Raw genomic sequence first — 25,672 nt, 5'->3', positions numbered from 1 at the left:
TGAACCGGATCAAGCTGACTCAGCCTCCCCGGTAGGCACACAGGCACCAAGGCACCAAGGCCGCCAACCCCGGTTATCCACGGGGATCGGGGCGCATTCCCCGCATGAAGCAAGATGCCTTTATTGATAAACCAAGGGGGGGGGAGGATTTCCCCGTACCTCCCTCGTCCTCCAGGCGTTCTCATTCTACTATCTGAGCCTCCGAATCCCTTCAGAGTCCTCCACGATGCCTTCACTCCGTCTTCCCAAACTACCAATACCCCGACCCTCCTACCGGGGCTACTCCACCTCCGCACCTTCCCCTTCCTCACGCCTGAACCTCCCCATCGACTACAGATCGACACCGCTCCTCCACCACACGGCCTCCAGCCTCTCAAACCACCCAGACCTCCCTAGCAATGCGACCTCCAAATCCATCAACTTATATCAAGCCATCAACTCCGCATTACGCACCGCCCTCTCCACCTCCAACAAGGTGATGCTCTTCGGCGAAGATGTCGCTTTTGGCGGCGTCTTCCGCTGCTCGATGGATCTACAAACCGAATTCGGCTCTGAACGGGTCTTCAACACGCCCCTAACAGAGCAAGGCATCGTCGGCTTTGCAATCGGTGCAGCGGCACAGGGAATGAAGCCTGTTGCGGAGATTCAGTTCGCAGACTACGTGTTCCCAGCGTTCGATCAAATCGTGAACGAGGCGGCGAAATTCCGGTTCCGGGAGGGAGCAACCGGTGTGGATATTGGGGGGATGGTGGTGCGGATGCCGTGTGGTGCGGTCGGACATGGTGCTTTGTGGGTGGCATACTATATTCCTGTTTGCTGAGTAGGGGAAGAAGATGGCTAACGCTGTGGACTACAAACTAGGTACCACTCCCAATCACCAGAAGCACTGTTCGCACATGTTCCTGGCGTACAAGTCGTCATGCCTCGCTCTCCATCCCAAGCTAAAGGCCTTCTCTTGTCCTCGATCTTCGAGTCTCAGAATCCCGTCATCTTCATGGAACCGAAAATCCTCTATCGTGCCGCGGTAGAACACGTCCCGAGCGAGTACTACACCATCCCATTGAACACGGCGGAGGTTATTAAGCCAGGGAACGACCTGACGATAGTCTCGTACGGACAGCCACTATACCTCTGCTCCGCGGCCATCGAAGCAGCCGAAAGGGCATTCGGGGCGAGTATCGAGCTGATCGATCTGCGCACGATCTACCCGTGGGACAGACCAACGGTATTGGATAGTGTGAAGAAGACGGGACGGGCGATCGTCGTCCACGAGAGCATGATCAACTACGGAGTCGGCGCCGAGGTGGCTGCTACCATACAGGATGGAGCGTTCTTGCGTCTAGAGGCACCAGTTAAGAGAGTCGCGGGGTGGAGTACGCATACCGGACTGATGTATGAGAAGTTCGTGATTCCGGATGTTGCGAGTACGTATATCTATCCCATACACGCCTGAAATATGCTAACGATACCCAGGGATATACGATGCGATCAAGCAGACTCTTGAGTATTGATTGACAGAGACATATCAGCGAAGTGAGAATAATGTACATACCAGGATCAAAGATCCAACATGTGAGTGCTGTTGCCTATAGGACTACTATAAAGCGGCATCATGATAGACAATATCAATCTACCTACATACATTTTCCTGTCTTCCAAATTATTTCATACCATGTGCCCACACCTCAGCTACGTCGTAAACTACATGCGCACAATGTCCACGTCACGATTATTTACACCATACCTCCGGGAGATTCCCCAAACTACCCGACCGGCAAACGGCGAAGAGAAACCCGAAGATGCCGTGTATTCCGGCACCCCAACGAATCTCCCTAGCCAGGAAGGCTGATTGATATATACTAGTAGCTTACAGAATATCAAATTTTTATTGCCAGTATCTTTTTCTTCTGAAACCAAGATGATGTCGATGTTACATGTGTAACTAGATTTTATATTCTATCATACATCCCTCCCACGAGCTAACAACAAGCATGAGGAAGAACCCAAAGAATAGAATGAATTGCAACTGACTAGCAGCCACAAATCCCCAAATTACATACATCTCAACCAACTTCAATAATATCTCAAATAAAACCCACTGTTTAAGCCTCAACATTGGCAAAGGTGTCCTTGGAGATCTTGATAGCATCGGTGTGCCAGGTTTTGCCCTTGTCGGAGGTGGTGAGGCCGTTAGAGGCAGAGCCGCTGTACAGGGAGAGAGTGTCACCGAAGTTCTCGTCGGCAGCGCTGAGGTGGATGGTGATGTTGTTCCAGCCTATTTAATTCCATATTAGGTCAGGTATCCGCTGATGTAGAAGGGTGCAGGGGGTGAGAGAAGTAGCCGTACTGTAGGATTGGAGAGTACCGCAGTCACCGGAGCCGGTGTAGCACTCGTCTCCGGAGTAGAGGTAGAGGAGGGGGTTGTCGAGGGCTGGATTATTGGCAGTTAGTATGATGTTAAACAAGTTTGAGGATGGTACTGGGAACAACGGACCGTCGCTCTCCTTGGAGACGGTTTTGCCGTTCATGGTGACGACCTGGTACACCTTGTCGTTTTCGACGTAGACTGTTTGTAGTCAGTGTTAGGACAATTGCTCACACTGTTGTTTGACTTGATGTTTGAACATACCCTCAAAGTCCACCTGGGTGTCCGCGGGAACAGTCACGTAGGCCTGGCCATTCTGACCATCTAGACACAGCATTAGTATATGGAACCGGGACATTTGAGCTAGTTCACTAACCAGGAGTGTACGTGCTCGCAGCGACACACCACTCGTCATCCGGGGCGGGGCATCCCCTTTGATCGTTAACATACACTTCCTAAATCATTGAGGAGTTGATGAACGTACTGGGACTCGTTGTCGGGAGACCAGTTCAGCAGGGGCTGGTAGAGATCGGCGTCGTAGTCACCCGCAGTAGAGGACAAGCCAATCCACAGCGACACCCAGACCTCGTCGTCGGAGTTCTTCACAGTGACGTTCGAGGGAACATCGGGAGGCACCAAGGACCAGGTGGCCCTGGTGATGTGCGCGTTCGTGGGGGGACCGGTGTAGAACCCGTTTCCGAAGGCCCAGGCATCACTGGTGACGGCAGCGGCACGGGCAGCAAAGGCCAGAGGGACGGCGACGGAGGAGTAGCGCATGTTGATCAATACGAAGGAATTCTTAAAGAACGTAGAATTGGAAGCGAACCGGTCGCAGAGAAAAAGAGTGACAATGCAGAAAAATGAACGAGTGTAGAAAGGATGAAGCGATGAGCCAATATGGTCTCCAAGATGCCGCGGGCCCAATTATAAAGGCCTCGAGGCCTGATGGAGGCCATCTCCAACTTGGGGTCAGGAAGACTTCAAATCCGTTCTGGCGCGAAGATTGTCTCAGGAGCAATGGTGGATCCACCAGGGAGCGGAGTCGGCAGTCAAGCTTGTTTTAAGTTGAAACGTTAAATAATGCCGCCCTTGAACCGTGCTCGCCACAATTTCTTTTCAACCCTGCTGGGTTGAACGCGTCAGGGTTCGGATGTTAACCTTCCAGTACACATTTTGCACTCTAGCGATGACTTGACGATCGTTGGGCCTCGTTCGTTTCTCTATCTTCGGGAGAACTAGCGCGGGCCTACTCCAGTTGCGAGACCATCCAACCCCATCCCCATCTATCATGTCCGCAGCCCTATAAGGAATCAACCCATGATCCGATGGATATCCACACACCCCTGAGCCCCTGTTATTATGGGCCCGGTCAACTCCGGCAAAATGAATGCCGCTTACTACACAAGTATCCGCCATCAGGGACTGGGTATACGCAATAATAATTGTCTCGACCAATCGAGGGAGTGTTTCCTGGGTTGGCCTAGACCTGCCATTTTAATGGACATGGCTTTGGTGCTAGTTAGGCTCTAAGCTAGTAGCGTTTTGGTTGACGGTCCTAAGTCAATGACATGATTCCAATCCTGTCCGGTATTTATTGACTTGATATCTCCACCATCAATATGGAACAGACTCCGAGGGTATGCCGAGGCATATATGGAGCCAGTAATAAGTCCAGTGTTCCTTAAGTCTCCATGCGTATATGGAGTCATCCCCTACGGGTAATTGACCCGGCATTCATCGACGAAAGCCTTGCGTGCTGTTTGAAAGCCTTTCCCGTAGATACCGGAAGATCAATTAGGACGGTACTCTCAGCAGGGAAGGCGAAGCCGATATGGCAAACTCTCTGAATGGAGCTGCGCTATATATCAGCTGCCACAAAAGTCCCACCCACCGGCATACGCGGAGACAGGAAAAGGCCGTGAAATGTGTACAGTGAGATTCGTCCAGCGACCCACAGACCTTGATCTTCCATCCATCATGCTCCTGTAGCCATCTCAGGGGACTGACTCCGTGGGGGTCCGGCCCGAGGAGAAATCTCGGACATGTTGCTCCCCCACAGGCCTAGGGCATGTCGCTTCTCAACCAGTTTCAACACCTCGTACATGAACTGCCGTTCCGGTCCTCCATCCGGGAACACCTCCCAGGCCACCCTGACCGGAAACGCAAGTCGGTTAATCATGTTTCCTGGGGCATTGACTATGTACCATTCCAAGGAGCGGCAGATGCCACAACCCAGGGAGTATTGTTCCAAAGGTCCAACGCGATCCGTTGGTCGCGTGTCAGCGGACGAGAGAATTAACCGCGTGGAGTAATAAAGACACATGGTTTGTGCGAGCCGGAGGTCCCGATAGACAAACATTGGAGGTGTGATTATACCTCCGGTGCGAAAGTCCCGGCAATGGAATCGGGGGAATGGGTCGTCCGGTGAGACTTCCACTTCTTGGGGTGGCCCGTCCGGGTTGTTATCAACCCATTGAACTTTCCATTGGCGGAAGCGGTTTGTTAGGTCAGCGACACCGCTCCATAGTGAGGCTTGCTTCATGCTAATCTCATGTGCACTGTACATGTTCGATTTGAGGGTAGCCTCGATGTCATCGAATTGCCAAAGCAGAGCAGGAATCTCAACCGCCAGGTCTAGCAAGTAATGCAGGATGTCTCTTCGGTCAGGGTTAGCTGACCAAGGCAGGTTGATCCAGTCTGCACTTGCGAGGGCGGAGGGAGTTCGACTGACAATGGCCGCAGCGACCTGCTTCTATCTCAGCAAATGGATCTTAGAGAAACTAAAATGGATACGTACCCAATAAGGACGCAGCTCGGTATACAGCAAATGCTCCACACCATGTATGTGATTCTCTGGTCCTCGATGCTCAATCAGGCGCAGTGCACCGTGGACATGAGCAATCAGCGACACTTGTGTAGTTCGTTCCACACTCTACAAGCAGTCAGAACATTTCCTAGAATTGAAGATCGAGACTTATACCTCAAACGCCATCAAGAGGGTGACCGTCACTAGAGTCGACTCAGCCTTGCTGCGCTGGGGATCTTGCAACGCCTGCTGCAAACTCCGCAGCACACGGGGGTATAGGCGGAAGCCAGCTGCTTCGAGATTCTTATCCTGAACAGACCGCCCAAAGTATGCTATGGAGACAGATTCGAACGCATCCATGAGAATCGGCGAGAACATGCGTATCTCAGCAGCCCGTCGTAATGCACCAGCCTGTCCTGTCTTGGATTGGACTACCGGACTAAAAGCATCCACGAAGCGTTCAATAAACACATCCAGCATCGGCTTCCACGATCCAATGTGACTTATCGGATCATAGCTTGAGTCATCGCTCTCTTCTGATGAAGACCGACTATCGCTATTACGGCCAGAGAGCGAAAATACCTCGTCTTCCGAACCGAGGGAATCGTCATCGCTATCGTATGAATGGGACCGACGAAGAACGACAGGGCCATGTTCTGCTGTGGAACATGGCACCGTTTAGCCCCCAAATCAATAGTCTGTACCCCACCAGGATGCGAGGGACACCCACCTTCCAATTCATTCAAGGGTCCCACCGGGATTGCCACTTCGTTTGTTTCCCCGCGAGGCTTTCGGATTTGGGCGACGAGCCGATTGACGGTATTTGGCGGGGCTGAGCGGATGGCGTTGACGAGGCCTTGTAGCTGGGCTCGTCGCCGTGAAGTCTTGATCCGGTGTTCTAGAACGCCAATGTCAATGGTTTCCACTGCAGAGGCAGCTCCAAAGCCACCGAGACGATCCGGGCTCCAGATTGGGGCACGCACCACAGTTATGAAGGCTGGCTGTTAGCTCGCGGATTTCCTCACGGAGATTACGGATCTCATCGGCTTGACTGATGGGTTGCAGGACATCTTCGGGACTGGTATCGTAGTGGCATTTTGACGGGTAGCCATGCGCACAGCATGCATGACAGGGTTTAACTCGATCACACTGTCTCTCACGATCGTCAATTAGGTCGGATTACACACATGCAGGTAAGCCAGCAAAGTGCGTTGCACGGGCCTCCTCCCACCCCAACTAGCAGCGCATTTCGCTCCATATTCTTGTTTCCCTCCATCATCCTATTCGTCTGAACAACTGTATTGTTTTATTCCCCCATAACGGAGACCCATGCCCACACCTTAGTATCGGGTCGGGACGCACCTTGACTTTCCGGAACCGGCAGGCCTTGCAGGATCGCAATTGACGGGTCAATTGACCCGACGTAAGGGCGGGCTTACTGCGGATGTGATCGGGGACCAAGACTGGCTGCGAATCGTGGGTGGCCATGTGCGGCAAGCTTAGACAACGAGCTCCAGTCGTACCAGGCCACGAGGTCACGATAGGGGAAGGTCAACGTCGAGCTTGAGCGGAAATGGGGCCAACAGAACGGCGAGATCACAACCAGCAAGATCTGGGCAGACATGACCGAATTCCTCCGAAATTTCCACCTTCGCTTACGCCGAGCCCCGCGACAACCGTTGCTAGTTGTGGCTTGAGAAGACCAATAACAAGTTGCGCTGAAGGCGATGGCGGCCGCAGAAGTGGGTTCGGTGGAGGACTAGTTATTCCCCTTCAAGCGCTCTTCCTGGGATCACCATTGGGACCCTCTGTAAGTCGGGCATAGCGCAAATAGAGAGCTTCCAGAATTGCCACGGAAAATCCAGGCGAAGGAAGAAGATAAACGGAACGAAGGCCAATCGATCTCATTCGTTACCAACCACTTAATATTTGGAGAAAGGAGAGATTTAGTGGATGATGTTGAACGGGAAATAGTATCCAGCCTGAGGCACCAATCAGGCCGATCAGCGGGTGCTGGTTAGCGTCATCCGAGGAGCAATAAATAGTAGCAGTGGCAAGGAGAAAAATGATGATTGATCCAGTGATTATCTCACTTATTAGATGGATATTGTAGTATGGGGGATTCAGAATTGAAATTCAGTTACAATTGTAAGTAAAAACGGTCCCATCTTCATGAAACATAAATGATGTTGAGAACTACTACCATTTGTAGTCGGATATATATTTCGTGAACTACTTATAGCGCCCCCCAAAACAAGAGGGAAAGAGGAGGCAACGAGGAACTTCATAGTACAAGTGTACTGCGAAGGCAAAAGTTCAGCTTGCTGCAACTAGTAAGTATCCAGGGTCAACTGGTCTGGAAATTCACAGGTAGTATTACTAGTGTTGAGTACCGCCAGGAATCCTTCGTCCACACGTGCCTAGATCACCTGACTGACAATCACATGAGCCCCTCAAGGCCAAGCCAGTTAGCAGAAGTTGAACTCTCCTCGGCTTCTCCGTGCGATGAAATTTTCGAGTCAGCTGCGTGGAATCGGCATGTCACTGACTACTACTATGTAGGAAGAAATGCCGACGGGAAGACGGGACGGATGTAACTTGCAGGGTGTGACGACATCAAGAAATTCGAGCTGACCTGCTGGCCGGAAGATCACCGACATTACCCCAGAACGTGGAGCTGCACGGATATTCTGCGAGCCAATCCTCGCCTTCCCTGAGGTGAACAAACACGGGAGCTCAACAGTTTTTGCCCGAATGACCAGAAATGCATGTCTCCACGAGCGGACTTGTGTACAGCGAGGATGCAAGTTGCGAAACAGACTACTTCCCCCCGATGATGGAGCCATGGACAGTGGATCCCAACAACATTGGGAACTGCCAAGTATACGTCGATTCGCTGCTGAAGGCGGGGATTTCAAACAAACTTTCCCCAGACCCATCCCCACCCGAGTTATAGGAACAAAGATACGAAGCGTCAGGGGAGGCCCGAGAGACACCAACGAGTCGATCGACTCCACTTCCCCGGACGATGTCCGACAGGAGAGCTTCTGTCGCACGATGGATGAAGAAGAATAGCACGGGAGGTGGCTAGCGGCGTGGGGGTGAGAATCAGCCGAGCAGCTTCTGGTTCGAATGTTAACTGTCTTCCCCGCATTTGTGCATCCAACCAGGAGTCTGGATGGCGAAAGCTGGGTAGAAGGTTTCCCCCACGCTTTGCCCCTCCCCCGGATTTGCAGGTGGTTTGGCCCTTCTCATGTTGTTTCCTAGAGCTCATTCACCTTATACCAAGCATCAAGCTTCTTCCCTTTTCTTGGGACATATATAGCTGAAGCTTTCCCTCCTTCTATGATGGAGTCGCAACAGCATTGTCCGTGCACACTGTCTCTCCCTGCATCTTGACTCGCCTCCCAGAAGTATCATCATGGCGGAAGGAGTCATCACCGACCATGACGCCATGGGCGAAAAGGCTGAGATCTCTCATGAGGAGGTTGTCCATTTGGCGCAGTTGACGCCGGAGGAAAAGATTTTGGAGAGGCAATTGCGGCGACGGATTGACACCCTCATTATGCCGTTGGTAATCCTTGTTTATCTAATGAATTACATCGACCGGTACGTCTCACAGATTCCTGGCATCGGATTGTTTTGAGTTGCGATGTGCTGACGTCTTTCTTGGTAGGAATAATTACGCCGCTGCAAAGCTTCAAGGATTAGAACAGGACCTCTCCCTCGATGAGGCCAAGTACGAGACAGGACTGTCCATTCTATTTGTGGGCTATATCCTGATGCAGGTCCCATCGAACCTGCTCCTCAACTACATGGGCCGTCCTTCACTATACCTTGGCTTCTTCACCACAGCGTGGGGCCTTGTCTCGGCCTTGACCAGCCAGGTCTCAAGCTACGGTGGCATCGTGGCGTGTCGATTTATTCTCGGCTTGGTCGAGGCACCATTCTTTGCAGGTGTCCTATTTTACCTCTCCAAATGGTACACCAAGAAAGAGTTGGCCCTCCGCATGAGTATCTTCTACTCTGGCTCATTGCTCAGCGGTGCCTTTGGAAACCTGATCGCTGCGGGCATCCTTAATGGTCTTGCCGGAAAGAGAGGCATGTCGGCCTGGCAGTGGTTATACATCATTGAGGGTACCATCACTGTCGCAATCGGTCTGGCCATCTGCGCTGTGCTGCCCGACTTTCCCGATACCTGGAAACTGTTGTCGCCGGAGATGAAGCATGTCGCCAATCGTCGCTTGGCCATTGAGGCAGCCGAAGCGGATGTCGATGACGGCGACAAGATGACCCAAATCAAGGGTCTGAAGCTGGCCTTCACGGACGTCAAGACTTACGCCCTGGCCATTGCATACATGTCTCTCACGGCCGCAAGTGGCTTCCAGAACTTCTTTCCGACTCTGACAGAGACCCTGGGGTACAACCATATCATCTCTCTGCTCTTGGTAGCGCCGCCATACATATTCATGGTGGTATACAGTCTCTTCCACTCCTATCTCTCTGATCGTTTCGCCCATCGATTCTGGTTCTTTGTCGGCCCCATCCCCATCACCATCGTGGGGTTTATTATCTTCATGACCACCCACTCCTTCGGGCCTCGGTATTTCTCGTTTTTCCTCATGGTCTTTGTCTTTGCTCAGAACGGCACGATATACTCGTGGATCGCGAATGCGATTCCACGGCCTCCTGCCAAACGGGCTGCTGCGTATGCCTTTATCAACTCGCTGGGAAACTCGGCCAGTATCTGGACTCCGTATACCTATCTGGAACGAGAGGCACCGTATTACTATACAGCTTTGGGAGTGTGCATTGGCATGCAAGTTCTTGGCACTATAATGGCGACGTTCCTGTACTTCCATCTGCGGTCGCAAAACAAGCGACTGGCACGCCTGGAGGATGAGGATGCAGTTTTGACTGATAAGGAGCTTCGTCGGCTACAGAAGACGGCGGATGTAGAGGGCATCGACATCGCTGCCGCCCGCCGGCTCCAGAAGGGGTTCCGATATGTTACCTAAGTTTTTACAAGCAATTAATCGATCGTTCTCTTGATCTGTTCAAAATTTATTTTAACCCCACTTGGGTTACGCTGAAGCTTCGAAAATGAATGCAAATGGCAGTAGTGTATAGAGTAATCAGTATAGGATTACGCAAGTACAACTAAGGGGAAGATGGCGCTTAAGACATTCACCTCCTTGATCAGTGTACTTCCAGTGAAGCTACTACTACTGTAAAAGGCATAAGTATGAGTACACCGGGAACGTGTTGGTCCCCGTGATGTCAACCTCGTATCCCGACTTCAGACGCAGAACGGACCACAGCACGTCTCAGATTTCGGACTACAGAGTCTACTATTCTGCTGCTCAAGTAGAATTACTCGGTCGGAATGTCTCGATGGTGGCTTGCGTCTACCAGTTTCCCCGTTCTGGCGGTATTTTTCCATCTCAATCGGATCAGTGATGATAATCGCTAAGATGTCCAGGGAACCATCAGCGCCATGGCAACAATATTCGGTATATGTGCAGTTAGCCACGGTTGGCAGGAAATTGTTTCTTCAGACGCAGGGACTGCGATGGCAGCGCAGACTACTCGGTGTGTCACCATAAACTACGATACTTGAGTTTTAGTTTCCCAGTACCGCTTCTAATAACCCAACAGGGCCGTGACTCTCAAGACTATATCGTTGGCCCTTTCGGCTACCGCAGACCTTGCCCTCCTGCTGACCATGCTGCTAAAATGGAACGCAGTCAGAGGATACCTTGCGACAGCACTAGTTTACTTCATATCCTCAATGCTTCTCTTCAGTCTCATCGGCGTGACCGTGCAGCAACCACCCCAAATTATCGCCTCCCAGACATGGCACCACACACAGAATTTCTACTACGGCATCTTCGCCGCTACTTCCTACCTCTTCGTTGCAGTTCTTTTAACAATCTACGCATGCAGCGTCCGTACCATCCACCTAAGCATCCAAGATCGCCGCATCATCGAAAACACGAGCATCATCCTCCGCGCATTCACCCTCGCTACTTTCCTCCTCGGCGGCGCAGCCATCTACATTCCCATCGAAGGATGGTCCCTAGCAGATGCACTCTACTGGTCCGCATACACCATTCTAACAGTCGGGATTGGCAACATCGTCCCGAAAACTCACCTGGGACGAAGCCTTCTAATCCCCTACGCTACGGGGGGGATCACCTGTCTAGGCTTATTCGTCAGCTCGATTGCCTCGTTCTCAAGAAAGATGGGCGAGCTACGACTGAAATTCGAGCTCGAACAAGAAGGTATTCACCTCCACAAGACACCACATCCCGACATCGTCAAAATCAAACAAATCAAATCCCACTGGCAGCGCCGCCACCGCTGGATCATCTTCTCCTTCTACTTCTGCGCATGGCTTCTCCTCTGGCTCGTCAGCGCCCGTATCTTCAAGTCCTCCGAGCGCAGTCAGGGATGGACGTATTTCGAGTCTTTGTATTTCACGTTCGTGTCGCTGACAACCATCGGGTATGGGGATTTCTATCCGACTAGTAATCTGGGGAAGTCATTCTTTGTGTTTTGGGCGCTGCTGGCGGTGCCGGTTATGACGACGTTGGTTGGGGTCGTGGGTCAGGTGGGGTTTCATACGGTGGTTTATTTTGTGCGGAGAATTGGGAAGGGGTGGTCCTGGGGAGGATTTATGAGACGGGTAGGTGTGTTTGTGGATGGGAGGAGGCTTGATTTGTCTGCTCCTGCTGGGAGAGGGGCAGATGTGAGGGTGGCAGGTGGTGATGTGGAGGTCGATATAGAGAGACAGACCTGCCCAACTCTTGACATAGTGACTCTGCCACTTGAGAGACCGCGTCCAGGACAACACAAACTGCACCTGTGTGAAGAGATCAAATCTCTCGTGGACATCCTCAAAGATGACGACAGAGACGTAGATCTACATCGTGAATGGGCACGTATTGTGTCTCTCCTCAGTGTTGATGAGGGTGACGGAGAAGTGTTTGGGGCTGAGAGTCATCGGCAGCAAGTAATCAGAGAGGTGGTATCTGCGAATCAGTCCGCGACGGATAGAGACAAGGAAATTTTGTGGATGGCCAAGTTGCTGGTTGAGAAGTTGTGCTTGTGTTTGAGGGAGGATGTGAGGTGTGAGGGTAGATAGGGGGGTACATGGTGAGATAACTATGGGTAATTTGGTTTCATCCCTTGCTACCAGCCCAGTAGGCAGGGTACATAGTGTATTAATTACCTTACCGGTAACTATACAGCATGCGTGTCTCAGCCTTTGATGATTAATTACATGAATATTTGGAAGGAATTGCTCATAGCAACTAAGTCAAGTTGACTGCAGTTTCAACAGATAGTTTCAGTGCAGTATACATCATGTATGAGAACGAGAGATTGTACTCCGCACAGCACACTTAATTGATAATTAGTTATGAAAAGTAGAATAACGGCATATATGACTAATAATGCACGCATGCATGCACAACCCTTCATAACTAGTTGTACAGTGTTGCCCAGACACATACACACCCCAAATGTTTGAGTTCGCTTCATCACAGATTTGACCAACTATGAAGTCTGTAGCATTAATTCCGTAGTTTTCTCTATGCAACGATCGTAGAAAGACTGGTATCGCTTGAAGTCTGCTGACTGGCAGTACACGATGAGTATTGCTGCTAATGGTAGAAGATGATGGATGGAAGCTCTTATAGAGGAAACGATCAATAAGATTGTTCTTATTGATTACTACTTACCTAGTAGTGCTAGTATCTAGCGTGTTCGAATGTACTAGTCTGACGAAGTGGAGTCCGTGCTGAACAGCATGATTGTAACAACTGTTACTATTGGTAGTATTATATATTTTACTACTGGTAAGTAGTGGTGGTTCTTACCTCAAGTCAGAGGGCAACCCAGCATGATGATATTTTCAAGCTGGCAATATTTCAACTGTTAGCGTAATAGTACTGGATGATACTCTGTACATATATCTACTATGTAGTATACTGTAGAACTGAGAAGAGAGCCCCTCTACTATGCATACTGCCTACTACTTTGCATGGGCTAGTCTCAGCAGTGACCCGCCCGAGGAGCCCCCGGTACTAGCCGCCCGCGATCATCTTTAACCAAAGCTCGCCTTCAGGCGATGATGAAGGCAAAGTGTGACGCTGACAAGGTACGCACCCAGGGATACAATCGGTGGAATTAGCAGTTGAGTTTGCCAGCACCAGTTTGAGTAACTTGGGTATTCTCCTGATACGCTGCAGCGGAAAAAGTAAGAACGCGCGCACTCTTCGGATGACCTTCCCTTGGTATCGAGGTTCTGGAACCCTTTTTCGCTCAAACTGGCGGGCAGGAGTTTGGATCCCATTCTTTCGAAGCCATGTGGCTGTTTAGGGGATGGAGGCGGAAGCAGAATGACGTCGATTGTCACATTCACCATCAACCAAGCTTGAGCACTGGAAAGCAGCTTGAGAAGCGCATTTCGGTTTGTTTTTGGACGTTTAATTAGGAATTCAAACTGGGTGAGGTATTTAGTACCATTGCGTTGGTGGCATGCAGGATTATCACCGCGGCCTTTTTTGGCAGGGTAGGACAGATAGCTGTGATGTTGCAGATTCGCATACTACCTTCGTATACCTTCCGTGCCAGCAGCCAGAACGTTGGCCCGAGCTGGCTGTTCTGGTGCCGTGGGAAATGCCAGAGACCGGCAATCATTTGTCGTGGCAATATGGGCTGTCATTGGCCGGAGCAGAGGTGTCCTGGCAGAGTTGCAGCCGACCAGGAGTGACACAGCTCACCCATAGGACCGTCTTTGCAGAGATTGGCATGTCCATCCCCGCAGATGATATCATACCACATGGTTGATAAACAGAGCACCACCAATCCCACCACTGATCGTAGTAAACTGGGGGAGAAAAAGGAAAGGAAGTGCTCATCCCTTGCTTCCCCGGGCCTTTCTCTTCCTGTCCAATGATGCAAAGCAATGACCATCACTTGTCTGGCGCGGGGACGTCAAGGCCGGGGGATGAGAAGGATGCCGATCCGGGGATTCGTCGATCGTGGCGGTGGCGGAGGACACTGGTCCGTTGTTGTGATGGGAGATGAAAGATTGGTCTCAGGGCAAACAATTTGGTTCGCCTGAAAATGGGAAGCTGAATTGCTGCATCAATCCGAACTTTGGTTTCAGCATCGCCGGATTGAGAGGGGAGCCGAGTCACATGACGTTCACGGGACAATCAAGTGGTTGTATATAATCAGCCAGTCGCCCAATCGTCCATTGCTCGTTCTTCTCATTGAATAACGCTACTGCTCATTTAGACGTCTTCTAACTGATATTTTGATCTTACTGCGACGGTCACTCCTTCCAACGGCTTCCCGTGCTTTGCATCAGCTCCAAGAGATACCCATCAATCTATACCGTCATCATGTCGCCTCTCAGCCAAATGTCACGTCCCCTTGTCCGCAGTTCCAGCAACATGCGATCTTTCTCGATTGCCGTCCCTGCTCGACGCGAGGGACAAGTGATCAATCCCAAGCCCCGTGGATATCTGGCCGAGTAAGTGTGAACCTGACTGTTATCAAAGTATCTATCCCCTTGTGTTGGTGGTTGTTGTTCCCCTTTTCGGAGTGCCGTGGGGACCACTGCCGGGCCCTGTTGCAATGACGTCATGGACTGTTTCGGAGCACAGTGATCCACTCTTGTTCCCTCCAGTTGCAAACAGCACCACCACCACCCTCAGCTCAGCAACACCCGCAGCTAACCGTCACATTCACATGTAGCAAAGAGCCAATCACCCGCCGTGAAGCTACCAGCGAGCGATACTTTGTCAGGACCCAGCCGACGCAACCTGAACAGCCCGAGACATACCAGATGGTGCGGCAGAAGATGCTCGAACATCGTCGTCATCTCGACGAACTGGACCAATATCTGTGAGTGATACTGCTGAACGTAAAAAAAGGGAGCAGTTTACTGACTGGTCGGTTTGTTCCAGCCAAATTCTCGGTAGAAAGCAGGGTCCCACGAGCTATTATTAGATGGCTTGAGCTCTGTTTTGTCGGCTTCTTGTCCTCGCATTCTTCGTCCTTGTTCTTATCTTCGCTTTCCGATGGAACCTTGATGGTTCCCGCTCCTTATATTTTATAACACCCACCCAACGGTCACGATGAGTTAGTTCCTAGTGAAGTAACTTGTATTCTGACCACCCCAAACGAACCCCCGCCGGATTGTCAAGCAGGATCTTATGATGATGACAGTAGGGGGATTGCGATCTGGGGGAATTGAACTAGACTGAACTGGATTTGTAAATAAGTACTACTACTGGTATGTGGTATGTGGTCAACGGACCAAGGTTATGGTGTGAATGAGAAATGTCAATTATTACCCCTTATTCAAAAGTTACGATGCAAAAAGTAATTCAAGGTTGAAGTAGTGGTACTAGCTGGAGTACACCTTACTATTCTATAATTATTTGGACAATATTGAGCAAATTGGAATTGTTCAATCTTCCGTCCGAAGCCTGCTGGTGTCGTACCAAAATACACTTTACTATTACAGCCAGGAACAATTTCTGAAGAAGAATGGTGAGCACGGTCGGGGCTCACCATTGAATGACAAATCCAGAGTACCAAGCACAGCTATCAACAATTTTAGTCGGAATATATCATGATATAACTGCATAGCAAGAACACAAGAGTTCGCCCAGCTTCTATCTTGCCTACGAATGAGGCATAAGGGACTATAGAAACTCCGAATTGGTTACCTAATAAGTAAGCTCACACTACACCAAGGCAGCTAAGGCAACCAACCAGGTGGAACATTATTCCGCAATAGAGGAACAACATTTCTTTCCCATGTTCATAATCAACTTCATAAGTTTTATCTTGTACTGCGCATGACTGACAGCTGGTTGTCGTGTGACTAGCTGTCAAAGGTTCGGGTTGCGACCGTAGTAAACAGTCACATAAGGCTGACTGGGCTCGGAAGCGGCCCGGTCGGCAAGCTGGACAGGAGAGGGACAGCAGGGACAGCAGGGACAGGGTCACCAGTCACCACACCCTCTCTGCTGCAGCTGCAAGTCGTAATCACCACCCAAACAGGTATAGATCCACAAGTAAGGTAGAAGGAACTGTGACCGGAGATAAGACAGCTGAAAGGAAAATCCCGAGGCAGATCGGCATCTCGGAGGATGGCATGAGCGAGGTTGTGATTCAATATTATTAATGCGCTAGAGGTTGGAACAATGAGTTAGTGGTTGACTTTGGTGGCGTTGCTCGTGTCAGGCTGATGATCCCGGATTGACAGCTTGGTATACTATTTTGAGGATGGATCGGATGTGCCATTGCAGGGATTCGATGTGTTTATCTGATGGGATGACTGAGGTGGTAATCAGTCGACTAGACTAGATTAGTTTGTTAGGTTGCGAAGTAGTAGGTAGATGTACACAGCATGTATGGCTGCTGCGTGGCTGCATGTGAATAATCCAGTGAGATTTTAAAGCGAGGCGAAGTAAATAGCTCACGTCTCATGTACTAAATAATTCAGGCAGACTGGAATGGATGCTCTAGAAACCATGTCCAGCATCTGTGTGTCAGTAGACAGCACCCCGTAGAGATGTAGATCTTGTTCAAGAGGTGATTTCAAGATGGGTGCTTGGTGACATACTGTCTAACACCATCAGCCCAGTTCCACAGCACATCATTGACCCTGAAGGTCCAAGCTCCAAGCTCGAAGCTCGCCAGAACGATGAGACAGGTTCCATGCCCAAACGTTCTGGAACAAGGCAATGGATCGCAGGCGCCACTAGGATCCATGATACGAGAAAGTCCAAAGGCCGAAACGGCAGGGGATCGTGGTTAGGAGAGCCGCACTGTTCCGCTGAGTCATTGGAGACACGAGAGTGACTGTGAAGCAATTCACCAATAGGAATGCATGCAGTAGGGGTTCATCCGCTGACTCAGAGGAAAGAAGGAAAAGAGAGAATCCCGTCGAGCGGAAATTCGGCGCTTGGATGGCGCCGACTTGATAAAGTCGGGCCTGATTAGTCTGATTAGTAGTCGCAGAGATTGACAGGGAGCCACTCACGGCCGTGGATTTTCCCGAAAGACCCACTAATCTTGCACGAAAGAGGAAAAATCAGCGGAAGTGGCCCGCATTACGATTCTGAGGGACAAAAAGAAAACAAATTCTGCTTGCAGAAGCCACGGAACCGATCCCCAGGCCCCATAATGGCAGGCCGCGAACTATCTCTTACATTCCACTAGTCCACCTAATCGCCTTTCCTTACGTACCTCGGTCCCTGCTCTGCCTGATGTGTCGAAATCCTCCTGACTCAGCGGAGCTTTTCACGCTCCCGAAATGTCCGGTGGATCTCGGAGATGGCCTGGATCCCGATTCCCTGAGGGAAGTTTTCTGGACCCCCCCCACCGGCTCCCCCCCGAGTTGGATGGGAGGAGTATATGAGCTTCTCGCACCCCCAAAGGGCCCCCGGTCGAAATGATTATCCCTACTCCCGATCAACAGGGTGACCCTTGACTTTCACAGTATCGTCAAGTCGCCCATTATCCCAATCCCACCATGGCGGAGGATCAGGAGAAGATCGCCTACACCCTCGGGGCCCCCGAAGGCAGAGATGATACCGACAGCACCGCTACCGTCCTCGATGAAGATCCCACCGTCACTCCTCGCAACCCCGGTGCCAGTCGGGCCGAAGGCTGGGCCTTGATGTCACAGGTTAAGCAGCAGAATGAGCGGGACATGCAATCCGGCTTCAAACGCAAGGAGCTCGGTGTCACCTGGAAGAACCTCTCCGTCGAAGTCGTCAGCGCCGAGGCCGCCGTCAACGAGAATTTCCTGTCCCAATTCAACATCCCTCAGCACATCAAGGAGTCCAAGAACAAGCCGCCATTGCGTTCCATCCTCTCCAACAGCCATGGCTGTGTCAAGCCCGGAGAGATGCTTTTGGTTCTGGGTCGGCCCGGCTCCGGTTGCACCACCCTGTTGAAGATGCTGTCCAATCGACGCCTCGGTTACAGGTCAATTGAAGGTGATGTTCGCTATGGTTCGTTGACATCGGACGAGGCGGCCCAGTACCGCGGCCAGATCGTCATGAACACTGAGGAGGAAATCTTCTTCCCCACCTTGACGGTGGGCCAGACGATGGATTTCGCGACTCGTCTCAAGGTCCCCTTCAACCTGCCGAACGGCGTCGAGTCCCCCGAAGCTTACCGCCAAGAAGCGAAGAAGTTCCTCCTCGAATCCATGGGCATCTCGCATACGAACGATACCAAGGTGGGCAATGAATACGTACGTGGTGTCTCCGGTGGTGAGCGGAAGCGTGTCTCCATCATTGAGTGCCTTGCGACTCGTGGTTCCGTTTTCTGCTGGGATAACAGTACGCGTGGTTTGGATGCCAGCACGGCTCTCGAATGGACCAAAGCTGTTCGTGCCATGACAGATGTCTTGGGTCTGTCTTCCATTGTCACCCTCTACCAGGCCGGAAACGGTATCTACGACCTGTTCGACAAGGTGCTCGTGTTGGATGAAGGCAAGGAAATCTACTACGGCCCCATGGCCCAGGCGCGTCCCTTCATGGAGGATCTGGGCTTTGTTTGCCGCGAGGGCTCCAACGTCGCAGATTACCTTACCGGTGTCACGGTCCCCACCGAACGCATCATCAGACCGGGCTACGAGAATCGCTTCCCTCGCAACGCGGACATGATTCTTGCTGAATACCAGAAGTCGCCTATTTATACGCAGATGACCTCCGAATATGACTACCCCGACTCCGATCTGGCACGCCAGCGCACTGCCGATTTCAAGGAATCCGTCGCGCAAGAGAAGAACAAGAAACTTCCCAAGACGAGTCCCTTGACGGTTGATTTTATCGACCAGGTCAAGACCTGCATTGCCCGCCAGTACCAAATCATCTGGGGTGACAAAGCCACCTTCGTCATCAAGCAGGTCTCTACTTTGGTGCAAGCGTTGATTGCTGGTTCACTGTTCTACAATGCCCCTAATAACTCGGGTGGTTTGTTCGTCAAGTCCGGTGCTCTGTTCTTTTCCCTGCTCTATAACAGTCTTTTGGCCATGTCCGAAGTCACCGACTCTTTCAGTGGTCGCCCGGTTCTGATCAAACACAAAAGCTTCGCATACTTCCACCCTGCCGCCTTTTGTATCGCGCAGATTACTGCTGATATCCCGGTTCTCTTGTTCCAAGTCAGCGTGTTCTCCCTCGTGGTCTACTTCATGGTTGGCCTCACCATGTCCGCCAGCGCTTTCTTCACCTATTGGATCCTTGTTTTCACTGCAACTATGGTGAGTTGACGCGAAATACTGCTTATTAACCAAAACTGTACTGACTCGTTCTCGCTTAGGTCATGACAGCACTGTTCCGCGCGGTCGGCGCCCTTTTCAGCACGTTCGATGGCGCCTCCAAGGTCTCTGGTTTTCTCATCTCTGCTCTGATCATGTACACCGGTTATATGATCAAAAAGCCCCAGATGCACCCTTGGTTCGGCTGGATTTACTGGATCAATCCTTTAGCCTACGGTTTCGATGCGCTCCTGTCCAACGAGTTTCACGGCAAGATCATTCCTTGTGTCGGAACGAACCTCATTCCCAGTGGAGAGGGCTACGGTGGAGATGGACATCAATCGTGCGCTGGTGTCGGTGGCGCCGTCCCCGGAAGCACCTATGTCACCGGTGATCAATACCTGGCTTCCCTGTCTTACAGCCACTCCCATGTCTGGCGCAACTTTGGTATCCTCTGGGCTTGGTGGGCGCTCTTTGCTGTTGCCACCATCATCGCGACGTCCCGCTGGAAGTCCCCCGGTGAGAGCGGCTCCTCCCTTCTCATCCCCCGCGAAAGAGTCGATGCCCATCGCCAGGTTGCCCGCCCCGACGAGGAATCTCAGGTTGACGAGAAAGCCAAGAAGCCTCATGGTGACAACTGCCAGAGTGAAAGCGATCTTGACAAGCAGCTCGTCCGAAACACCTCCGTTTTCACCTGGAAGGATCTCACGTACACGGTCAAGACCCCTACTGGCGATCGCGTGCTCCTCGACAAGGTATACGGATGGGTGAAGCCTGGCATGCTGGGTGCCTTGATGGGTTCCTCCGGTGCTGGTAAAACCACTCTTCTGGACGTGTTGGCTCAGCGCAAGACCGAAGGTACTATCCACGGCTCCGTTCTTGTCGACGGTCGTCCTCTGCCTGTCTCCTTCCAGCGCTCTGCCGGTTACTGTGAACAGCTCGATGTCCATGAGCCTTTTGCCACTGTCCGTGAGGCATTGGAATTCTCTGCTCTGCTCCGCCAGCCACGCCATGTGCCCTCTGAGGAGAAGCTCAAGTACGTTGACACTATTATTGAACTTCTGGAACTGCACGATATCGCCGATACTCTCATTGGACGTGTCGGAAACGGATTGAGCGTTGAACAACGCAAGCGTGTCACCATCGGTGTCGAGTTGGTCTCGAAGCCCAGCATTCTCATCTTCCTGGACGAACCCACCTCCGGTCTTGATGGTCAATCCGCATACAACACCGTCCGTTTCCTACGTAAGCTCGCCGACGTCGGCCAAGCTGTTCTCGTCACTATCCACCAGCCCTCCGCGCAACTCTTTGCCGAATTCGACACCCTGCTTCTCCTCGCCAAGGGTGGTAAGATGGTCTACTTCGGTGACATCGGTGACAACGGCCAAACCGTCAAGGACTACTTCGCTCGTTACGGTGCCCCCTGTCCCGCAGAAGCCAACCCAGCCGAGCACATGATTGACGTTGTCTCTGGCGCGCTCTCCCAAGGTCGCGACTGGCACCAAGTTTGGAAGGACTCCCCCGAGCACACCAACTCCCTGAAGGAACTTGACTCTATCGTCGATGAGGCCGCCTCCAAGCCCCCCGGCACCGTCGATGACGGCAACGAATTCGCCATGCCCCTCTGGCAGCAAACCCTCATCGTGACCAAGCGCTCCTGCGTCGCAGTTTACCGCAACACTGACTACGTGAACAACAAGCTGGCTCTCCACGTCGGCTCGGCCCTCTTCAACGGTTTCTCCTTCTGGATGATCGGTAATCATATCGGCGCCCTTCAACTCCGTCTCTTCACCATCTTCAACTTCATTTTCGTCGCCCCGGGTGTCATCAACCAGCTGCAGCCCCTCTTCCTCGAACGTCGCGACATCTACGACGCTCGTGAGAAGAAATCCAAAATGTACTCCTGGATCGCCTTCGTGACCGGTCTTATCGTCTCCGAAATTCCCTATCTCTGCATCTGCGCTGTCCTCTACTTCGCCTGCTGGTACTACACCGTGGGCTTCCCATCAGACAGCGACAAATCCGGTGCTGTCTTCTTTGTCATGCTGATGTACGAGTTCGTCTACACCGGTATTGGCCAATTCGTCTCCGCCTACGCCCCCAACGCCATCTTCGCCTCACTCATTAACCCAGTAATTATCGGAACCCTCGCCTCCTTCTGCGGTGTCTTGGTCCCCTACACCCAGATTCAAGAGTTCTGGCGCTACTGGATCTACTACCTCGACCCCTTCAACTACCTTATGGGCAGTCTCCTGGTCTTCACCACCTTTGACACCCCCGTCCGCTGCAAGGAATCTGAATTCGCCATCTTCGATCCCACCAACGGCTCGACCTGTGCCGAGTACCTGCAGGATTACATGATGGGTGCCGGCGCGCGCATGAACCTCATCAACCCTGACGCCACGGCCGATTGCCACGTCTGCGAATACAGCCGCGGAAGTGACTACCTGTATACCATCAACCTGAAGGATTATTACTACGGGTGGAGAGATGCCGCAATCGTCGCTTTGTTCGCTATTAGTTCATATGCCTTGGTGTATGTGCTGATGAAGTTGAGGACCAAGGCGTCGAAGCAGGCTGAGTAGGATGTGTCTTTCTCACCTTGCTGTTCCCTGTTGGCATTCAAATCTGCCAGTCATGTCTTGACTGGTCGATCACTATAGACATACATATGCATACATACCCCTTTGTTTTTGAGTTACATTACCCCCATCACTATCTGTTGCATATAGACTGATACACCTTTTCTTTCTCTTCTCTTCACTTACTCCTTTCTTGATTACACATTTTCTTCTTTTCTTTCTTACGGATGATTGTCATCGTCTGTTAATCTGGGGAAACAATTGCGTTACGCGTGTTCGCGTCTTGACTGTTGCACCCTTTTTCTTTCGGCTTCATTTCATCTCATTCTGAGATTCAGAGAATCAGACTCCCCCCACCTCTGTCTTGCACGCATTGTGGAGTTGATCTGTTCTATTTTTCACTAAAAGACATTGATTTTTGATCTTTGATTTTGCCCCATAGATGGATATGTGTTGATGCGTAATGCTGCATGTGGATGGCTAATGTATAGTAATAGATGAATCCTTAGCTAGATTTCGAATTTCATTATATTGAAAAGAAAACCAGTCAGTGTTGTTGAATAAATGTTTATTACCATCTCCCGTAGCTCCACCGCATAGTTCCAAAATAATAATTAGTAGATATTAAGGAATGAATGTTTCAGACTCAAGAAGGATAGTAGATAGATAAACAGACCACTCTTGCGTAATAGAGGCAATAGTATTGCCTCCATTATGAAACTCCTGCTCAAGCTGCTATTCAACCAATGCCCGATATCGAGGTCGTTCTTTAGAAAGTCTGACTACTTACGAATCAGGATAAAAGACTAGAAGTAACCGGGTATGATGGGGCTGTGCAATTAAAAACTACGCTTGTAATACATTATACCTAACTATTCACTTGAAAGAATTTCATATGCCAGGAGAATCAGTGCGGTTCGCATCTATGAGCTCTGATCGAGTACGGCCTGACCCATATGTGGATGTGGAGGTCACATAAGTTCTGGTCGTTCATTGAAAAGGTCAGGCCAGCTGACGAAGTGCTCGATGTGCTGAATAGAATTCGCAACTTGAGCCAACGCGACACCCCCTCGGCCTGTATACACACTAACAATTTCAATTTCGTGATATCTGTCCGACCATTGAACCTTTTCTGGCCCTTGCAATTCAACAGTACTCAGTGCATTATGTCGCAAGACTCAGGACCATAACCCTGCTTTGTCCACTTCATGTCAAGGGCCATTATCAATTCCAGAGATTCGCAAAGAGAGAGACAGAAAAATTCCTAGAAAGGGGTATTTGGTATTTAGCAATTGCTAACAAACTACTCTAGTTCTCGAAGTTTTGTTTCAAATGAATGAACGGGTGCTAAACGCTAAAAAAACATACCAAATCAAAACAGATTCGCCAGATCTCTGGACTTGCCCGCAGGGGCCAATCCCAAAGGGTTTATTATCAATCCGACACAGTGCATGGGTATAGGCGGGCGCGCTTTGTGACGAGTGGAAGGGAAAGCCCAGATCTTTACATAGCCTCGACAGGCGAGGTGGTTCCCATGCGTCCCTCCTCGGCACTTTTCTCCTTGTTCAAAGTGTGGTTGGGGGAAGAGGAGCGTCTCTCCACAATGGTGGACTCGTCCGAGTTCCTTGTCTCGGAAGCTTCTACGAATTTGTCAGCGTGTGTATTCGTCATGGGAAAGAATCGAGATCACGCTAGAACATGATGATAGGACTTACCAGGCTCGGGCTCCTTGGGCGGGGGGCAGTAAAAGCCAACAGCGAGGCAGATGATCATGAGGAAAATCTCCTCGAGGACGCCCATGCAGAGATTGACGGTGGGGTTGGGCTCAAACAGGTTGAACCGCTCGATGTCCGTGTAGTCGCCCAGGCAGCCGTAGATGGTGCGCACGATGAGCAGCGGGGCACAGGCGTAGACGGAGTACAGGATGATTCTCTCGTTGCGAGGCATCTCGTGGCGGTAGACGGTCAGGTACCCCAGAATGGCCAGCAGGAGACCCAAGCAGCCGACGAACATGCCCAATGCGGCTTGGAGCATTGGGGGGATGGTGTAGGTGTCAAGGGCCTTGATCGCGCCGGCGATACCAAGGGCCAGTCCGACCAAGCTGACGATGCTGACGAAGATGAAGATCCATTTGGAGAGTTTGTTGATCGAGGCGTTTCTGAAACAAGACATGTCTATGTTAATCTCGAGTCACGCGTAGGTGGATATCAGGGTTGCGACTTACACTCTTTGCAGCAAACCCACAGCCGCCAGGGTTAGGGGAGCGATACCCAACAAGTCGCAGGTGATTTTGGTGGTGATAACATCGATCGATTCGTCAGTGATGGTGATGAGCTGGCATACAGCGCCGGCGATTCGGAGACAGGCGAGGATAATGAGGAATCTCCAACATGATGCCACGGCCTTCATTCCTTGCTGGTAACACAACAGAAGGGCGAGGAAGAGGCAGGGCACGAAGGCGATGAGCTGCAACAACGCGATACCATCTTCATAGGTAAATTTCCCCATCTTGGATCGAGCGGGGCCGGAGCGGCGGAGATAGCGGATGGCTGATTGATGGGCAGTCTAGACTAAGAGGTCAGGGCAGGTATGGAAGGCCCCGGAGAACTGGTATGATCTGATAAAACAAGTATCAAGGATAGGGCTGAAGTCGGGAGTTATTCGAACACCAGCTCCTTCTGCCTTGGAGGAGAAAATGATCCGAGTGGAATAAATGAAATAAACGTCGAGGGGTGTAAAATGAGAGAGAGCGAATTCCCGTGGTGAAGCAGGTTTAAGATGAAAAGCGATTGAAATGCGTTCGGGCTGTGCACCTGAACACAAAGACGAACGAGGTATTCAGTGACATCTTGAGGGTTTGCGGGCATCTCCATGTGGAACCCTTAACATCGAGCATACCCCATTAGGAATAGATTGAAGATGTAAGGGCATGTGGATAGCTGCCGGCTAGACTAATCTAGTCCTAACTGAACTACTGAACTACCTGGTCATCGCCCCCCTCCAAGATCTCCTTCCCCTGTCATCTTTGGCACCGCTATTCTGTTTCCGTCATCGTTTGGTTCCTTTCGCCGGACTTCGAGCTGTCCATTTCGGGTAACATTTCCCCCAACCTCACAACTCTTGTCTCTTACCTCGCACTTTGCAAGCCACACCCATTCTACGTAGCCATCCCTCCCTTAAGGCTTGACAGCTGAAGCACTGCCACTAAACCTCACCAGCTGCCCACTAGCCCCATTTTAGTGTGATTGATCCTACGAAGCCCCCCCATCCTACTAGAAACACAGTGCAATCTCCGTCTCCTTCCTTTGAACAGCTTACTTTCCGCGTGGTTCGTATTTCCTCTGACTAAACTATAATCTTACACCACTCTTCAAGATCGTTACTACATGCAGACAATGTCAGTCCGGAGGATCATGAGTTAGGGTTCGGTTTCTACTTGTAGCAATCCCCCTAGGAACACTGCTGACAACATGATCGCTTTCCCGTCTATATAAAAGACAACATGACCGGGATGTCTGCTTTGTGGGGCTGAACATGTGTTGACGATCCATCCTCTCGGCCTTCCATCGTCCTGGCCTTTTCATTCTTTACCAATAACAAAAGATTAATCCATCACA

General features: G+C 51.1%; 10 protein-coding genes across 10 annotated transcripts; 5 read left to right on the top strand and 5 right to left on the bottom strand.

Annotated features, from left to right (window-relative positions):
* Positions 1-142: 142 nt before the first annotated feature.
* Positions 143-1,651, top strand: BDQ94DRAFT_149666 (alpha-ketoacid dehydrogenase subunit beta). The gene is made up of 3 exons (XM_026767428.1): positions 143-789; positions 862-1,424; positions 1,474-1,651. The coding sequence occupies exons 1-3, from the start codon at positions 227-229 to the stop codon at positions 1,509-1,511; spliced, it is 1,164 nt and encodes a 387-aa protein (XP_026622911.1). The 5' UTR covers positions 143-226; the 3' UTR covers positions 1,512-1,651.
* Positions 1,652-1,984: 333 nt separating this feature from the next.
* Positions 1,985-3,367, bottom strand: BDQ94DRAFT_149664 (uncharacterized protein). The gene is made up of 6 exons (XM_026767427.1): positions 2,850-3,367; positions 2,742-2,797; positions 2,630-2,689; positions 2,495-2,566; positions 2,348-2,431; positions 1,985-2,275 (listed from the first exon to the last, which is right to left on the bottom strand). Exons 1-6 carry the CDS (start codon positions 3,140-3,142, stop codon positions 2,103-2,105), a joined length of 738 nt encoding a protein of 245 aa, XP_026622910.1. The 5' UTR covers positions 3,143-3,367; the 3' UTR covers positions 1,985-2,102.
* A 693-nt stretch (positions 3,368-4,060) lies between these two features.
* BDQ94DRAFT_79723 (uncharacterized protein) lies at positions 4,061-6,866 on the bottom strand. Its single transcript, XM_026776576.1, has 6 exons — positions 6,534-6,866; positions 6,155-6,320; positions 5,902-6,069; positions 5,346-5,827; positions 5,163-5,297; positions 4,061-5,111 (listed from the first exon to the last, which is right to left on the bottom strand). Exons 1-6 carry the CDS (start codon positions 6,657-6,659, stop codon positions 4,341-4,343), a joined length of 1,848 nt encoding a protein of 615 aa, XP_026622909.1. The 5' UTR covers positions 6,660-6,866; the 3' UTR covers positions 4,061-4,340.
* A 386-nt stretch (positions 6,867-7,252) lies between these two features.
* On the bottom strand, positions 7,253-8,512 carry BDQ94DRAFT_149660 (uncharacterized protein). Its single transcript, XM_026767426.1, has 2 exons — positions 7,621-8,512; positions 7,253-7,504 (listed from the first exon to the last, which is right to left on the bottom strand). Exon 1 carries the CDS (start codon positions 8,108-8,110, stop codon positions 7,691-7,693), a length of 420 nt encoding a protein of 139 aa, XP_026622908.1. The 5' UTR covers positions 8,111-8,512; the 3' UTR covers positions 7,253-7,504; positions 7,621-7,690.
* Positions 8,513-8,516: 4 nt separating this feature from the next.
* Positions 8,517-10,210, top strand: BDQ94DRAFT_79717 (putative MFS transporter). The gene is made up of 2 exons (XM_026776575.1): positions 8,517-8,780; positions 8,848-10,210. The coding sequence occupies exons 1-2, from the start codon at positions 8,593-8,595 to the stop codon at positions 10,187-10,189; spliced, it is 1,530 nt and encodes a 509-aa protein (XP_026622907.1). The 5' UTR covers positions 8,517-8,592; the 3' UTR covers positions 10,190-10,210.
* Positions 10,211-10,557: 347 nt separating this feature from the next.
* BDQ94DRAFT_181907 (potassium channel family protein) lies at positions 10,558-12,318 on the top strand (the record flags this gene model as incomplete). Its single annotated transcript, XM_026774011.1, has 3 exons — positions 10,558-10,602; positions 10,654-10,763; positions 10,830-12,318. 3 exons carry the CDS (start codon positions 10,558-10,560, stop codon positions 12,316-12,318), a joined length of 1,644 nt encoding a protein of 547 aa, XP_026622906.1.
* A 661-nt stretch (positions 12,319-12,979) lies between these two features.
* BDQ94DRAFT_149658 (uncharacterized protein) lies at positions 12,980-14,451 on the bottom strand. The gene has a single exon (XM_026767425.1). The coding sequence runs from the start codon at positions 13,600-13,602 to the stop codon at positions 13,282-13,284; it is 321 nt and encodes a 106-aa protein (XP_026622905.1). The 5' UTR covers positions 13,603-14,451; the 3' UTR covers positions 12,980-13,281.
* A 136-nt stretch (positions 14,452-14,587) lies between these two features.
* On the top strand, positions 14,588-15,096 carry BDQ94DRAFT_173378 (uncharacterized protein; the record flags this gene model as incomplete). Its single annotated transcript, XM_026772134.1, has 2 exons — positions 14,588-14,718; positions 14,943-15,096. The coding sequence occupies 2 exons, from the start codon at positions 14,588-14,590 to the stop codon at positions 15,094-15,096; spliced, it is 285 nt and encodes a 94-aa protein (XP_026622904.1).
* A 2,499-nt stretch (positions 15,097-17,595) lies between these two features.
* On the top strand, positions 17,596-22,569 carry BDQ94DRAFT_181905 (putative ABC multidrug transporter). The gene is made up of 2 exons (XM_026774010.1): positions 17,596-19,476; positions 19,536-22,569. The coding sequence occupies exons 1-2, from the start codon at positions 17,737-17,739 to the stop codon at positions 22,056-22,058; spliced, it is 4,263 nt and encodes a 1,420-aa protein (XP_026622903.1). The 5' UTR covers positions 17,596-17,736; the 3' UTR covers positions 22,059-22,569.
* Positions 22,570-23,558: 989 nt separating this feature from the next.
* On the bottom strand, positions 23,559-24,563 carry BDQ94DRAFT_173376 (uncharacterized protein; the record flags this gene model as incomplete). Its single annotated transcript, XM_026772133.1, has 3 exons — positions 23,559-23,695; positions 23,771-24,213; positions 24,280-24,563. 3 exons carry the CDS (start codon positions 24,561-24,563, stop codon positions 23,559-23,561), a joined length of 864 nt encoding a protein of 287 aa, XP_026622902.1.
* Between the last annotated feature and the right edge of the window lie 1,109 nt (positions 24,564-25,672).

The sequence above is a fragment of the Aspergillus welwitschiae genome (assembly GCF_003344945.1).
Source record: "Aspergillus welwitschiae strain CBS 139.54b unplaced genomic scaffold BDQ94scaffold_33, whole genome shotgun sequence".
Taxonomy (NCBI): domain Eukaryota; kingdom Fungi; phylum Ascomycota; class Eurotiomycetes; order Eurotiales; family Aspergillaceae; genus Aspergillus; species Aspergillus welwitschiae.
The sequence above is the reverse complement of the archived record's forward strand: the minus strand, read 5'-3'. Positions and strand labels throughout refer to the sequence as shown.

Bases quoted from the DNA above. Each gene is read 5' to 3' on its own strand.
- BDQ94DRAFT_149664 (XM_026767427.1), bottom strand. From the start codon at position 3,142: ATGCGCTACTCCTCCGTCGCCGTCCCTCTGGCCTTTGCTGCCCGTGCC. The intron at 2,567-2,629 runs GTATGTTCAAAC...GACTACAAACAG, and splicing joins CACCCAGGTGGACTTTGAGG to TCTACGTCGAAAACGACAAG. The intron at 2,276-2,347 runs GTACGGCTACTT...GGAATTAAATAG, and splicing joins CGGTACTCTCCAATCCTACA to GCTGGAACAACATCACCATC.
- BDQ94DRAFT_149666 (XM_026767428.1), top strand. From the start codon at position 227: ATGCCTTCACTCCGTCTTCCCAAACTACCAATACCCCGACCCTCCTAC. The intron at 790-861 runs GTGGGTGGCATA...ACTACAAACTAG, and splicing joins GCGGTCGGACATGGTGCTTT to GTACCACTCCCAATCACCAG. The intron at 1,425-1,473 runs GTACGTATATCT...AACGATACCCAG, and splicing joins CGTGATTCCGGATGTTGCGA to GGATATACGATGCGATCAAG.
- BDQ94DRAFT_149658 (XM_026767425.1), bottom strand. From the start codon at position 13,602: ATGGTGAATGTGACAATCGACGTCATTCTGCTTCCGCCTCCATCCCCT.
- BDQ94DRAFT_79717 (XM_026776575.1), top strand. From the start codon at position 8,593: ATGGCGGAAGGAGTCATCACCGACCATGACGCCATGGGCGAAAAGGCT. The intron at 8,781-8,847 runs GTACGTCTCACA...CTTTCTTGGTAG, and splicing joins CTAATGAATTACATCGACCG to GAATAATTACGCCGCTGCAA.
- BDQ94DRAFT_149660 (XM_026767426.1), bottom strand. From the start codon at position 8,110: ATGGGTCTGGGGAAAGTTTGTTTGAAATCCCCGCCTTCAGCAGCGAAT.
- BDQ94DRAFT_79723 (XM_026776576.1), bottom strand. From the start codon at position 6,659: ATGGCCACCCACGATTCGCAGCCAGTCTTGGTCCCCGATCACATCCGC. The intron at 6,321-6,533 runs GTGCGTCCCGAC...CGTGAGAGACAG, and splicing joins GCCGGTTCCGGAAAGTCAAG to TGTGATCGAGTTAAACCCTG. The intron at 5,298-5,345 runs GTATAAGTCTCG...GACTGCTTGTAG, and splicing joins CCCTCTTGATGGCGTTTGAG to AGTGTGGAACGAACTACACA.
- BDQ94DRAFT_181905 (XM_026774010.1), top strand. From the start codon at position 17,737: ATGGCGGAGGATCAGGAGAAGATCGCCTACACCCTCGGGGCCCCCGAA. The intron at 19,477-19,535 runs GTGAGTTGACGC...GTTCTCGCTTAG, and splicing joins TTGTTTTCACTGCAACTATG to GTCATGACAGCACTGTTCCG.